At 55.7% G+C, this 13,355-nt stretch overlaps 1 protein-coding gene across 1 annotated transcript; it reads left to right on the top strand.

Moving 5' to 3' along the window:
• Positions 1–4,209: 4,209 nt before the first annotated feature.
• Positions 4,210–5,101, top strand: PI3 (peptidase inhibitor 3). The gene is made up of 3 exons (XM_037402424.1): positions 4,210–4,325; positions 4,493–4,654; positions 4,835–5,101. The coding sequence occupies exons 1-3, from the start codon at positions 4,262–4,264 to the stop codon at positions 4,837–4,839; spliced, it is 231 nt and encodes a 76-aa protein (XP_037258321.1). The 5' UTR covers positions 4,210–4,261; the 3' UTR covers positions 4,840–5,101.
• Positions 5,102–13,355: the final 8,254 nt, after the last annotated feature.

Here is a 13,355-nt window from a genome sequence, read left to right as displayed (position 1 = left end):
TATGACGTGTCCCTCTCCTTTTGGCTGGGCTGCAGGGGTCACAGAGGCATCTCTGTATCAGAACAGGGGCCTCTGGCTTTTGCAAAGGCCCCCATCCATCGGCTCCAAAAATATCTTTGTGGGGGGGGGGGGGGGGGGGGGGGGGGAATAAATAAATCTTTCCTCTGTGGACACCCCAGGGTGCTGCAAACCTGGCCTCAGCTGGAGGGAACTGGTGTGGCACAGATGCTGTGTCACCATTCCCAGTGTTTGCTTTGGAGCCTGTGCTTGTTGGAGCATGGGGAGCTCCACACCTGCTTTTGGGGGGTGTAAGTGTGCCAAGGCAGTGGTGCAGGGCCACTTACACTCATGGGGGACATGGCCCTGGTGCTCGGACCTGTTTGCTTGGGGCAGGAGAGCCACCAGGGCTCCCTGGCTGGCTGCACGGGAGGGATGCAGAGGCAGCCAGGGACCCATCTCCAGCAGATGCATGGGGCAGAGGTGGCTTTTTAACCACAGAAGCTCCCCTTGATGTAGCCCCTGTGCCCCACACCGGGGGGAAGGAGGGCTCCGCTTGGTCCTGTCTGTTGCACGCAGGCAGAGGCTGCTGGATAAGGACAGATTTTTGGAGGGATCCTTCATGTACCCACCTTCTTACTGGTCCTGCACCCAGAAGGTGCGAGCAAAGCAGGACCAAGAGGAGCTGTTCATTCTGAGCTAGCAGTTTGTGCTAGAGGCATTCACGTGCCTGGGGGGGCTCATGGGGCTGTGCAACCCCAGGCTGGTGGGGGGAGGAGGAGGGTTACAGCCCTGGGCTCACACTGCTTCAGCACAGCTCCTTCTCCCCAGGGATGCTGTTAGTGGCCCCAGCACCCACCTTGGCCAGTTAGCTTTACAGAGCCTGGGTGTTTCCACCACCATGAATATTCCTGGTGGGTGTATAGGGCACTTTCAGGGGTGGCTGAGGGGCACATCCTGCTGGTCCTGCTTCCAGGAGCAGTTTGCTCCATGGGACTCATCTTAGGGTGTTAGAGCTGAGATGTGGCAAGGTTTTGTGTGCTTGAGGCTGTGATTTGGAGCCAAGGAGCAGGAGGCTGAAAGCAGATCCTGGGCTGGACTGTGGGGCTTGCTGGGACAGCTCTGGGGAGAGGAGCTGGGAAGTGCACAGGTATTTGTTTTACGAAGCAAGGAGTAGTTTTTCCACATGCAATTGAAAGCAGTGGCTCCCTATTTTGGGGGTGGGGGTGATGGCTTGTGAGCAGGGCTCTCTCCCAGTCAGCATGGACCGGGGCATTTATAGCCTCATTATATCTGTTTGCTGGGCCAGCAAACGAAGCACTGCCGATTAGCTCTGTGCCTATGCCAGCCGACAGTCCTGTGGCCCTCCTTTCAGCCCTGTATCCCACCCATGCACTCCCCCAACCAGCCCCCATCCCTCCCACCTACCTTGCAGCCCAGCAGACAGCCGGAGGTGGCAGGTTGGAAAGGCACTGATGGCCAAAAGCTGTATCCAAGCCAGATCCTGGTGCTGTAGAAGACAGGTACCACCAAGCCACAGCAGCGTTCTGCAACCCCAAACCTGGAGGCTGGGGCTTCCCTGCTTTGTGTGCAGCTCCCTAAAAAAACCCACAGTAATTGCAGAGGGAAAAAAAAAAAAAGAAGAAAAAAAAAAAGGAGGGAGGGAAGGAATTAGCTGCATTTGGCATTTAAAAACAGGTTGCATTAGAGCAGATAGGTGCGTGCCCTGAGGGCATGATTAAGCTTCAGTTGGCCCAGCGTAATTTTGGCAAATACTAAGGGAAGCGGTAGACAAAGCAGAGCTGGGCTGGCAGCGAGACCAGGGGGCTTGAGGAGAGCTGGCAGCACAGCGTGGCCTCGGGGATGGCAAAGCACCGGTGATGAGGTGTGAGAGGGGAGGGGGGAGACACGGGGAAGAGCAGCAAGAGCTGGGCATCAGCTGAGGCGGGATTTTGGGGAAAGTTGCCCCAGGACAGGCTGTGGGATCGCATCCGGGAGCGGGGCCATGTCTGTGTGGTCCTGCAGAGCCTCATTAATGGCTTTTCACTAGGTGGCACCAGACACCAGCGCTAACGCGGGTGCACTGGGCCGGGGGCACCCCCAGGCAGCGGACCCGGAGCATCCTCAGCCATGAGCTGGGGATGGATGGAGCTCGATGTCAGGCTGGAGGCATCGCATCACCTGCGAGGGAAAACAGGCTGCTTTGCAGGGTGCAAGCTGTTCCTCCTGTGCTTTGTGCATCCTGGCTGGGGGACCAGGGGCTGCCGGCCCCCCTCCTTACCATCCCCAGGAAATACAAACTGGAGAGCCCTGGCATGGCTGGAAAATGCAGCATCAGCTGGCAGCATCCTTAGCATCGCACAGCTCAGGCCTTGCTTTGGGAGGAGGCTCACAAAGTGCTTTTCATGGAGGACAGTATGAGCAGTGTAGGATGGAGACAGCTCTGCAGGACCCTGGGGCAATGAGTGTTGCTCACGTGGCAGAGTGCAACACTGGGAAATGCTGGCCATCCTACGCACAGAAATGCCATTGTCTGTGTTATTCTGTGGGAAGTTTGCAATAGAAAATTATTTTAGACTTTTCTCCTATGGATGAAGCACTGTCAAAAGTCCTTCAGATGGACTTTCCCCCCAGCTTCTCTGCAGCTGAATCCAAGCCTTACTCCTTGGTGTTTTCTCCTCTCCTGGAGATGCGGCCCCAAGTACCACCTCAGCCAGATCCTGGCATCAGCTGGGAGCATAGCACTGTACTGTCCAGCCCTCACAGCAGCTGAACACCAAAGGTTTGCTTAAAAATTAATCTAAAGCTTGTATTTCTTATTAAAAGCGCTAAATTGTTGGTGCATGGCCCAGAAAGTCTATTTGGGTTGGCTAAATACTCTCCTGGTTATTTATTAAATTGCTTTACAGAGAATGCAGCCACAGAATCATTAGGGAAACTGGACAATAATTACCAGATATCCAGTAAATTAAGGTCAAGTTGAAGTGGCACATTAAGACGTGAGAAGGGAAGTCTGAGCAGAAAGAGCACAGGGAGATGCTCACCGTGCCCTGGATGGAAAGCAGGGGCTCCAGGCGCTGGGGCAGAGCAATGGTGGGGGCTCAGGAGCTGCATGGACCACAAAGGGGTTACATCTGGGCTTTTGCTACTCCTTGCCCTACCCAACTGCAAAATAAGGGCCTGCCCCAGCCTGCCCTTTGCAAGAGCATGGGGTGTTTGGCTGCAGGGTGCCCACCCCTCCCAGGACATTCCCAACGCCTCTTTACAGCGCAGCCTGGATTCCTGCCAGCCTTAGAAATCCCAAGTAAAGGTTCCAGGAAGTTGTTACACAAGGCAAGGGGGACATTGACCCATCGGTAGGAAATGGGGTAATTTCCCATTGCCCAAGAGCACCTGATGGAAACAGCTTTGCCCAGGACAGAGGTACAATGCCCTTGGCAGGGAGGAGCAGATGGAGCTCTGAAGGGCAGCGAGATCTTTGCCATCCAAGCAAGGGCTACAGCCCCTAATCCCTACAGCCACCAAGAGCTAGGGCTCAGTCGTGCTGTCCTTGTGCTGCATGGGGACTTTTAGCTACATGCAGCCTTGTCATCAGCCCGCTACCCTACCCTGGTGAGGCCAGCCACTTTCTTCTAGCACTGGCATTGGCCACCCAGAAAAGATGCAGAGATTCAGGTGACCCCCACAGAGCTTAGGAAAGACTCACCCTTCGCTAAGCCAAAGCCGCTTTCCTCACACTAGCTTACACCACTAGTGGGACAGGAGGCAGGAAAAAACCTTAGGGATCATCCCTGGGAAGGCACAGGCAGCCCCACGCTCACCTGGATCATGCTGTAGGGTTTGGTTTGCCGGTCCATGTGGAAGCAAGGTACAGAGGGAAACTCACATAACAGACACCCAGAAGGGAACACAGTGTGGTCACCACAATGGTTTCTCCTGGAGAAGCATACCTGCCCAGGAGGAAGCAAGCTCCACCACCTTCAGCCTGCTTGGGGGATGATGCCCTGGACCACCTCCCCTCAGTTTGTCCTTCAGCCCCAGGTCTGGCTGCAGGCAACAGTTGTGCAATGGAATAGCTACTTTTTCAGCAATCCCATTGGTATCTTGCGCAAAAATCTTCCAGAAAACACAACGCAACAGCAGAAGCAAAGAGATACAAGCATTGGCACATGCCCAGCCCCATCCCCACCCCCACCCTCCTCAAGGGTTTAAATGTCAGCATCCCCCAGCTCTTCATACTCACACCTCTCAGAGACACGGCAGCATGAAGTCAGTGGCCGCCCTTCTCCTGGTGGGGATGCTCATCCTCTGGACAGACCTGCCAACAGGTATGAGATACCCTAAGATTAGGTACAAGGAAGAAGGGCACAGGGCTGGGAAGGAGCCGTGTTTGCAGGGATCCTGTGGGAGGGGAGTGGGGCATTTTCTGGGGACCTCCTCCCCAGGGTCCCTCAGCTGCTGGTGGCCTGGAGCTAACAACTCCCTCCTCTTGCAGGCAGCACCTGGTCCTGTCCGCCTGTCCACATCACCTGCGCGATGCACAACCCACCAAATAAGTGCTACTTAGACAGGCAGTGTCCGCGCTACAAGAAGTGCTGCAGGGGCTTCTGCGGGAGGAGATGCATATCGCGCCCATCTTCCATCCCCATCAGCTATGGTAGGGTCTCAGGACACCCCGTCCCCAGGCAGCAGAGTGACAGTGGCTCTGGGTAGGCAGCTGGGTCCAGCTGCCAGAGCTCCCTGCTGTCAGGCTGGTGGGGTGGCTGATGGCCAAACACACGGGCTGGGGTTACTGGAGCATCAGCCCCAACCTGCTGTTTTCTCTTCCTTTCCCCAGCGTAAGCTCCCACTCCCAGGGCAGGCTGAAGGCCGCCTCAGCACCCCCATGTCACCTCTGGCACCAGCCACCCACACCTCTGCGAAGGCTTGTCCTGCCCAGTGCCAGCTCCCAGGACAACGGGGACAGCCACCAGCCCACGCTCAGAGACCACCCTGCCGACGGCTGACACAGTGCCACATGCTGCCTGCTTGCCTTCTCCCTCTGCTTCCCCATGGATGTTTTAACAAATAAAAGAGCTTATCCCAGGGAAGCTTGTGATGTGCAACTCCTTTCCCCACCTCCTCTTGCCTCTCCCCAGGCCTCCGCTGCTCTCACCTCACAATTTCTGCCTGGAGAAGAAAACAAAACCGATCTGGCTGTGCACCTGGAGTGTGGCTGGGGGCTGGCTTGAGGGAAGCAAATCCATCCAGAGGCATACAAACCCTAGAAAGAGAAGGAAAGGGAAGGGGCTGGAGCAAAACATGACTGGACGCTTTAGGGGACACTCCTGGCAGGCTGCAGGGGGTCCTGGAGAGGAGCACATCCCTCCAGGCGCACCCTAAGCTGGACAGGGCCGTGGAAGGGGACTGACCCTGTCTGCCTGGGGGGATGCAGGAGGCACAGCCTCCCTGTGGGTACCCCTCTTGAGGCACATCTGGAGGGCAGAGGAGGGCTACATAGAGCCAAACCCCAAGTGGTGCCGAGCCCCTCACTGAATTTCAGCTGCTGGGGAAAATTCAGCTGAAGAAAATTCCCTGGGAAAGCCTCAAGGCAGGGCACAAAAACACAGCTCTGCAAGGTTCTTGTGGCTTTTGTATGGCTGAATGCTGGAACCAGAAATTCAGGAGATGCCGCAAAACATCAGCAGGAGAGACTGTGAGCAGCCTGAGGGACCTGCCTGGCATCTGCCCAGTGCAATAGCAGAGCCAGGCACTGCCACCATGTGCTGCAGGGACAGAGCGTCACCCAGCCTGTGCTAATCCCAGCAAGCTGCCTGCCAGGCCCTCCACACCCCCATGGCTGATGCCAGGCTTGCACATCCCATAGTCACATTCTCGACAAGCAGAGCCAGCCCAAACTGGGAGAGGAGCCTGGTCTGTCTGCATACACTAGAGAGCAGAGAGGAAAACGAGCGAGTGCTGAGCAACGGGGGAAAGGAGTGTTGGGATGGATAGCTGGGAGGAGGCAGTTTGCCTCCACCTCACTGACCTGCAGACCCCCCAAACAGCCCAGCTGGCAGCCCCTCAGCCCACCCTGCCTGGCAGGGGCACCCACCAGGCACTGCCTGAAGGCACCTGGTGCAGGAGCTGCTGCTGCATAAGGGCTGAGCTAATGGTCCCCTTTGCCAGGCACAAGCCAGGCAATCTGGAGAGCAGCACCAAGAAGCTCTGGGAGAACCTGCTTTAGCAGCGGGTTGGGCTAGATCATCTCCAGAGGTCCCTTCCAACCCTGACCATTCTACAATTAACTGGCCGGATATTTAAACCGCCCACAAATACAACAGGATGAAACCTCTGGCTGTGGGATCGACATCGCACATGGCCCAAGGCAGACACTGGAAGCTCCCTGGCCAAGGCTGGGGAAAGCATATGCTGGAGCGAGTCCTTCCAGTCACCCCCATGGAGGAACTGGAGGGAGGGAGGCAAAGACTCAGAAATTATTCAGTGACTGAGAAGGGAGAAGTCCCATGGTGAAAGGCCACCTCTCTGTTTAGCTCCGGTACAGACAACTGGAGAGCTCCTGCAGCGCCAGGGGAGGCTGGAGACACCAGGGATAGGCCAGACAAGGGCTGGGAGCTCATCAGCCAAATTCAGTATAAAATCAGACATTGCAGTCTGACCAGTGCAGTGTCCTGCTGGGGGAAAAATATCCCCACCACCCTCAGAGCAACCCACCCCTGAGCAGGAAGCACTGTGCCACACAAGCCATGGGGTGACAGGGGCAGAGCCCCAGCACTCCCCCAGCCATCCCCCCACCAAGGCAGCCCAGGCTGGTGCTGGAGCCAAGGGCAGAGGAGCCCGATTACACCTTCCATCAGTCATTAGTCACAGATCACAGCCCTCCCTCCTCCATCAGGACCAGCTATTATCAGCTGTTAAGCAGGCATTTCCATACAGCTGGCTAATTTGTTAATACTGCAATTATCTTGGTTTGTTAACAAGATTAAATTGCTAATTGGTTTAATTAAGCACAGAGCTTTAGGCATGGGGTGCCTCAGCTGGTAGCACTGGTGGCCCCGCACAGCAGCTCCTCTGCAGAGACGAGGGTAAGGCAGCAGCCCACGAGGGGTTCATCCTCCCAAGAACTGCTGCCTGGGGCCCCCACATCTCCATGCGATGGCCTGGAGAGGTCCCTCCTCCTGCCCCAAGACAGAGCCAGCTTTGCCCATGTCACTGCTGTCACCCAGCTGCTGGCCCAGGCAGGCAGGAGGAGATGGCTTTGGGGCCAGAGGATGCTATGGGGACATCTGGTCTGCTTCAGTCCTGCTGCCTTCTGTTTGGGAGCACTGCGAGTTAGAAATCCCGGAGGCGATGCACCAACTGCGTACACCCACCTGCAGCTACGTCAGCAAATCCTCTGCCCTCCTCTCCCCAGGCCCAGGTCCCTACCCCCGTGCACAGCATTTCCAGCAGCACCCAGCTCACCACTGCAGCTATACTGGGGAGCTCACATCATCGTGGATTACACTCACTTGTACCCCCCATGCAGTCAGCACCTGCCTGGGAGGAGCTGGGCAGTGCACCAAAACATGCACAGGGCAGGATCACCGACTGTGGTAAGCTCCTGGCAGCATGCTTTGACTGAAAATCCTTTGGATCCAGGTCTCTGGGGAAAAAGGGAATTCCCCTCTTCATCCTAGGTACGTGCCAGCAAGACAGCAGGAAAAGCAGCGTGTCCTGGGCCAGAAAGGAGATATTTCCATGCTGCTTCTTCCCACGTTATCTGCTTCCACAGGGCTAGAGCAGCCTGGGGAGGGAGGAGATAGTTTTCTCTGCCTGGGGGCTTACCACAGCTCAGGACTCACTGCTGTGGGACCTTCTTCTGGTCACCTTCCCCTTCAACAGGTCCGGTGCCAGAAGCATGGACAAAGGCTGCACTGAAGAACCTGGCTTTGAGTTAGAAACATCCATTGTGGCATCCCACAGCAGCAGCACCACTGCAGGGCAGGGAGCCGTTGGGCTCCTTTTGCATGCAGCAGGTCTGGCTTATTCCATCTTCCCTTAAAACAGGGGTTTTGGGGACAGTCACTCTTGGACCAATCCCAAAGGAAATATCCAACACTCCCTGACATCCCAGGGTGGGATCCAGAGTGGCTCCCTGGGGCACCATCTGCATCACTGACACAGCCTTGGTCCACACAGAAATGTACTTTGGTCCCCTCCAAGATGGAGACAGGGCAAAGGGTGGAGAAGTAAGGTCTCACCCCCAGCACACCTGAACATCTTTTTAATATTTTCTTGGAGCCTTCTCCCTGCATATTTTATGCTCTGGCTCAGGAGCCTGGGTGGTCAGAGTTTGAATACAGAACAGTTCAGTGCTCAAGAGTGATGCGAGACCTTTTCAAGAGATGATTCAAACCAGACTAATAAGCATTACTATGGCTTTGAAAACCTTTGAAAATGGAGGATTATTTAGCTAGCCTGGCCCAGGAGGGGGAAAGTGTAGTCCCAGCAAGATGCAGCAATTGCATCTAATCCAGAGGAGAAAATACCCCAGGCTGAGCAGATCCACTTGGCAGCAGCTCTGCCCATGGCCGGGTGCTGTGCACAGCCCTCATCCCCTCTGCAGAGAAGCAGCAGTATTTCAGGTAGGAAAAGGAGTCAATACTGTTATGGTCCACACCATAAGAGAAATATATATACACCTCTGCAGAAAAATAAACCATCCTCACACTGCCGAATGTCAGCAGATGTATGAATTCACTCTGTGCTTTCTTCTGTAGCATGATTTCTATAAACTCAGTTCCTCACCTGGACCAAGTCACCCTCCAGCCACAGGGAGAAGGTGGTCAGGGCCAGAGCTGCCTCACACCACCTGATGCCCTGCAGCATTTTCTTTCTGAAGACACAGGGATGCCGCTTTCCCCACTTGGGAGTCTTACTCATGACCATGCCTTGGCTTGCCTGGCCAAATGCAGCAGTAATCCTTCCCAGTGCCCTCCCACCCTCCACAAACACAGCAAGGGGGAACACAGGGCACCAGCTGCTGCTGTGCCGGGGAGGGTGGGGGGAGCCACGTCCTGGATCGCAGGTGGAGGGAGGCTGCATCTGCCACCAGGAAGCCTTGGAGCCAGCCAGGGTGGAAGCTGTCCTTGCTGCCTGGCTCCAGCACACCACCCCAGCCGTGCACTACACCCAGCCCCCTGCGTGCTGGGGAGCCCCAGAGCAGCAGGGTCTGGCAGGGGATGGGACCACAGCTGAGGGATGCCAGAGCAGCCTGCTGTGATTTCTCGCCTGCCTAAAGTGCTGCCAAGCCTCACAAGCTGCTTGTGACGAAGCCTTCGATCTGGCACAGAAGCAGGTCTGCATGCCCCGCAACGGCCAAGAGGCAGCAGAGTTCTGCTGAGCTGCTTGGCTCCATCCCATGCTTCATCCCACCAGGAATCCTCACCAGGCTGCTCTCTGCTGCAGCCACACAAGTTTCCACACCCAGGAAGCCCGTCAGATGCTAGCAGGACTTCCCTGAGCCAGGGAACCAAAAGGAAAGGTAAGCAAAAACCCGAGGCACTGGCAGCACCCCGTAGCTGCAGGGGATCCCTGCATGTCAGCAGTCCCTTGTCCCCACACAGAAAGGGAGCAGAAGAGACAGAAACCTCTTCCCTCTGCAGTAAGCCACGCTGCATGAAGGCACGTGTGAGAGCCCAGCAGGAGGATGGACAGCAGTGCAGGCGGGGCTGCCTCTCCCATGCCCTCTCTGCAGCCCCAGCTCTCAGCTCCAGGGCCAGACTCACAGTCCCTCCAACAAGCTGATGCCTGCATTCAGCCAAGCAGCTGGGGTGTCACACAAATAACAGCTCTAACAAAGGCTAGCAAAGCACTTGCAGGCTCACACAAAGCAGTTTGCAGAGCAGCAAGCACCAGCAGCAAGCACAGCATCTCCCATAGGCACCTGCCCTGCAACAGCCCCTGCTCACGCACCAAACTGCAGCACAGATCCCAACTCACAGCCCACACACATGCTCTGGACAAGGTCAACATCATAAACTCACCATCACCCCACAAATCCACCAGCACAGGCACCAGGGTACCCGCACATCCCCTCCCAAATAGGGCCACTCACCTGCAGTGAGACCCTCCCAGCTGAAACCAGTGCCTCCCCATAGCAAAGCACTGTGGAAGAGAAGGGTGGGCTATTTATGCTATAGAGCAGCCCAGCCGATCTCCTGCCACTCCCCAGCTCCAGCTGTGGAGGGGAAGCCATTTCCCAGCTCCTTCAGGTGCCGGCACCGGCTCCCTGTCAGCAGTGCCAGCAGCATCGCACTCGCACGGGGGAATTCCTGCCTCTTCAGCCCTGCCTGTGCCAAGGCGCACACAGATGCTCCTTTCCCCGACAACTATGTAGGTTAATAACATGCAATGTGATTGCAAGACACAGGCAACCGCAAAGCGGTGTCAATATTTAGCTTTTACACATTTGGTTAATTAGAGAGCAACCTGTGATTCCCTCCAAAGGAGGCATGGCTGCTTCACCCCTCTCCCTCCCCATCCTATATGTTCCCGGTTCAGATGGGATAAGCGTCAGCTCATTATTTCTGGAGTTTGCCGGTCGCAAACGGTCTGTCCCAAAATGCTATTCCCAGGCACTGGATGTCAGAAATCATTAAACTAAATAAAGCTTCATGCATGATTCATGAAGCTGGGTTTCACATTAATCAGGGAGAGATGGGCAAAAGTAGCACAGCACCGCAGATTGCTGCGTCGTGTTCTTGCACAGGCAGGCAAATGGAGAGGTTTGGACCTTTAAGGTGCAAATCAGAGATATGGTGCAAATCAGAGAAACACCCTGGTCCCAACACGATTGGAGCCTGACCAAGAGGAGACCAAAAGCAGGCAGTGGGCTGTTGCCCAAATAGGTTTCTGCTTCAGGAGCTCCTGTGTCTCGGTCACGTTAATGAGCCCAGGGCAGCCTGCTGCTGCTCTGAGCATCCTCGGAGATGCACGACTGCTTTTCACATTAGCCCCAGTCTCCAGCACGGGGCTGGGTCAGTGCTTGGGACTCACGTACTGACTCCCTGGCTCTGTGCACTATGGCCACTAAAAATAGAAAAATGCTTTTCTGAAATGTCACTGAGAGGCTCCTTTCAGGGCCCAGACAAACGGGGCTTCTGCCTGGATGCCACGCTGCATCCCAGCATGGGCTGTCCACCAGCAGGTATTTTCTTGGGATTCAAATGCTTCTTCCACTACACCAAGACTTCGGAAAGAATGTAGATGTGTCCTCTCTTGGCATCTGAATCTACCTAAAAAGGCAGCCCTGAACTCTGTAAATCAATGAAAGAGCGAGGGGTGCCCCCGATATGGCAGTGTTGGTGGAAGGAGGTGGTGAAGCGTGGGATCCTGTGTGTATTTTGCAGCAGCGAGTGCCTGTGCCTCCCCCAACCAGCCAGGCTCAGCCAGCAAGCTCTTGTCCTTGGGTCTACCCCTGCATCCCTGGCAGCTCCTCTGTCACTTGCTTAAAGACTCCTAGTAAAAAATCCTCAAAACTACAAAAATACTACAAAAATACGGTGACAAGCAGCCAGGCCAGCTGTATGGCAGGGAAAAATCCATCGCTGGCATTGCAAAATCTGGGCTCTGACATGAAGACAGCAGTGATTCTCCATGCAGCAGCAGAGGAATAGCTATCTATCAGGAGGCCAAGGAGCCGTTAGACACCCTTGCTCCCCCCGCTGCGGCTCTGCAGCCTTCCTGGGGCCGGCAGTGAGTCACCAGCCCTGAACTGCGGCGGGGCTGATCTGCTGCTGAGGGCACCTGGGGGGGGCGAGCAGGTCCCCTGCCAGTCTGGGCCCCCAGAGCCACCCCGCAGCTCTGGGGTGGCATGCCTCTCCGCTCCCCAGTGCTCCACCATCCCACAGGGTGGATCACCGGTGCTGCAGCTCCAGCAGCCCTAAAAGTCCTCCTCCTTGGACTGAAGTGTCCTGCCCATGCAGGGATGATGCCTGCAGGAGGGAGAGACAGAGATGGGATGGAGGAAGCCAGCGAGTCCCCTGACATCCTTCAGAGCCTTGAGATCTGAAGACCCTCTGCACCAGAGCCCCTCTCACCACCCCCAGCACTGCCTAAACCTCCTGCAGGGAGCCCAAAAGCCAGCATCCTTGCAGAGACGGCCAAGCCTCTTCCTCTCAGCACATGCCCCATTAATCTCCAGCTGTAACTGCTTCTGCACTCACACCCCTGCCAGCACAGAGGCAGCTGGAGGCAGAGCTGCAATGGGAGCCAGGTGCCCACCAAGAGCCTCAAATCAGTGGGGCACTTCCACCTGCAGAATGACAGTAGTGACAACACATCAACAATTTATCGTTTTGTCTTGACATTTCTAGCTGTGTTGTCTCAGCCAGGCAGGGACTGAAGGTCCCTAAACAGTGGCCACTGTCCGTCCCCAGCTCTGATGGAGAGGCAGAGCCCCAGGGCAGGTTTGCTGCCCCTGCTCCACCGATGCCAGGCCCTCGCCTGTTGTTTGCTATGAGATGAAAGTAGGATGGAGGGTCAGCTGCCTCAGGGAAACATATCTCCCTTTATCCTGGCCCCCTTATTGCGTGGAGAGACTGATTTCCACCTGGCCTCCTTGTAGCATCACTAAATACTAATTTATAAGGCAGCGCCATGTCCAGAGCAGCTCAAGGGCAGGTGACGGACCTCCCTGCTCCGTCCTGCCCGGCCATGCCCGGCAGGGGTCAAGGGCCACCACATGCTCCCTGCATGGCCGTGGCCATGGCCATGGCTGTGCACAACTATCAAAAGCAAAGTGCAGGCCAAGTGTCTGCACTGCACAAGCCCGTGGAGAGTCAAAGGATTGGCTGCACTCTTTGTTACTCACATGATTTGACCTGCAATATTGTAAGATTTAATTACAATTATATTTGTGTTTCCATCTTCACCTGTCTCCTGGTGGAGAAAGCAAGCAGCGATCCTGCGCTGCCTGTGCAAGCTTGGGTGTGATGGTTAGTTGCTGTGGCTTTGTCCATACTAGTAAATGAAATGTGCCTGGGCTGACTGGCACCAAAGCCAGGTGGCAGGGAACCGAACAAGTCCTTGCTATTAACCTCTCCTCTAACACCATGTTGCCTGCCCTTCTGACAGCATCCCTGCCCACAGTGGCTCCTAGCCCTGCTGGGGATGGTCCAGAGAGGGCTGCCTGGCCCCAAATGCTCCAGCAGGTTAATGATGAGCTTGGCAATGGCCTTTAGCTTTGTTGAATTCGATTTTGGGGATTTGTCCTGTGTGTTGGAGGACAGTGAAACAACTGGGGCAGAGACAGAGTGGGGGGAAGGGATGCAGCACATGGGAGACTGCAAGTTACTGCAAGCTGGAAGCAATGT

Source organism: Falco rusticolus, chromosome 10 (genome assembly GCF_015220075.1).
Source record: "Falco rusticolus isolate bFalRus1 chromosome 10, bFalRus1.pri, whole genome shotgun sequence".
Taxonomy (NCBI): Eukaryota; Metazoa; Chordata; class Aves; order Falconiformes; family Falconidae; genus Falco; species Falco rusticolus.
This window is presented reverse-complemented; position numbering and strand designations above follow the sequence as displayed.

Excerpts from the sequence above, each read along its gene's own strand:
- PI3 (XM_037402424.1), top strand. The coding sequence starts at position 4,262 with ATGAAGTCAGTGGCCGCCCTTCTCCTGGTGGGGATGCTCATCCTCTGG. Across the intron at positions 4,326-4,492 it reads CTGGACAGACCTGCCAACAG|GCAGCACCTGGTCCTGTCCG; the intron begins GTATGAGATACC and ends CTCCTCTTGCAG.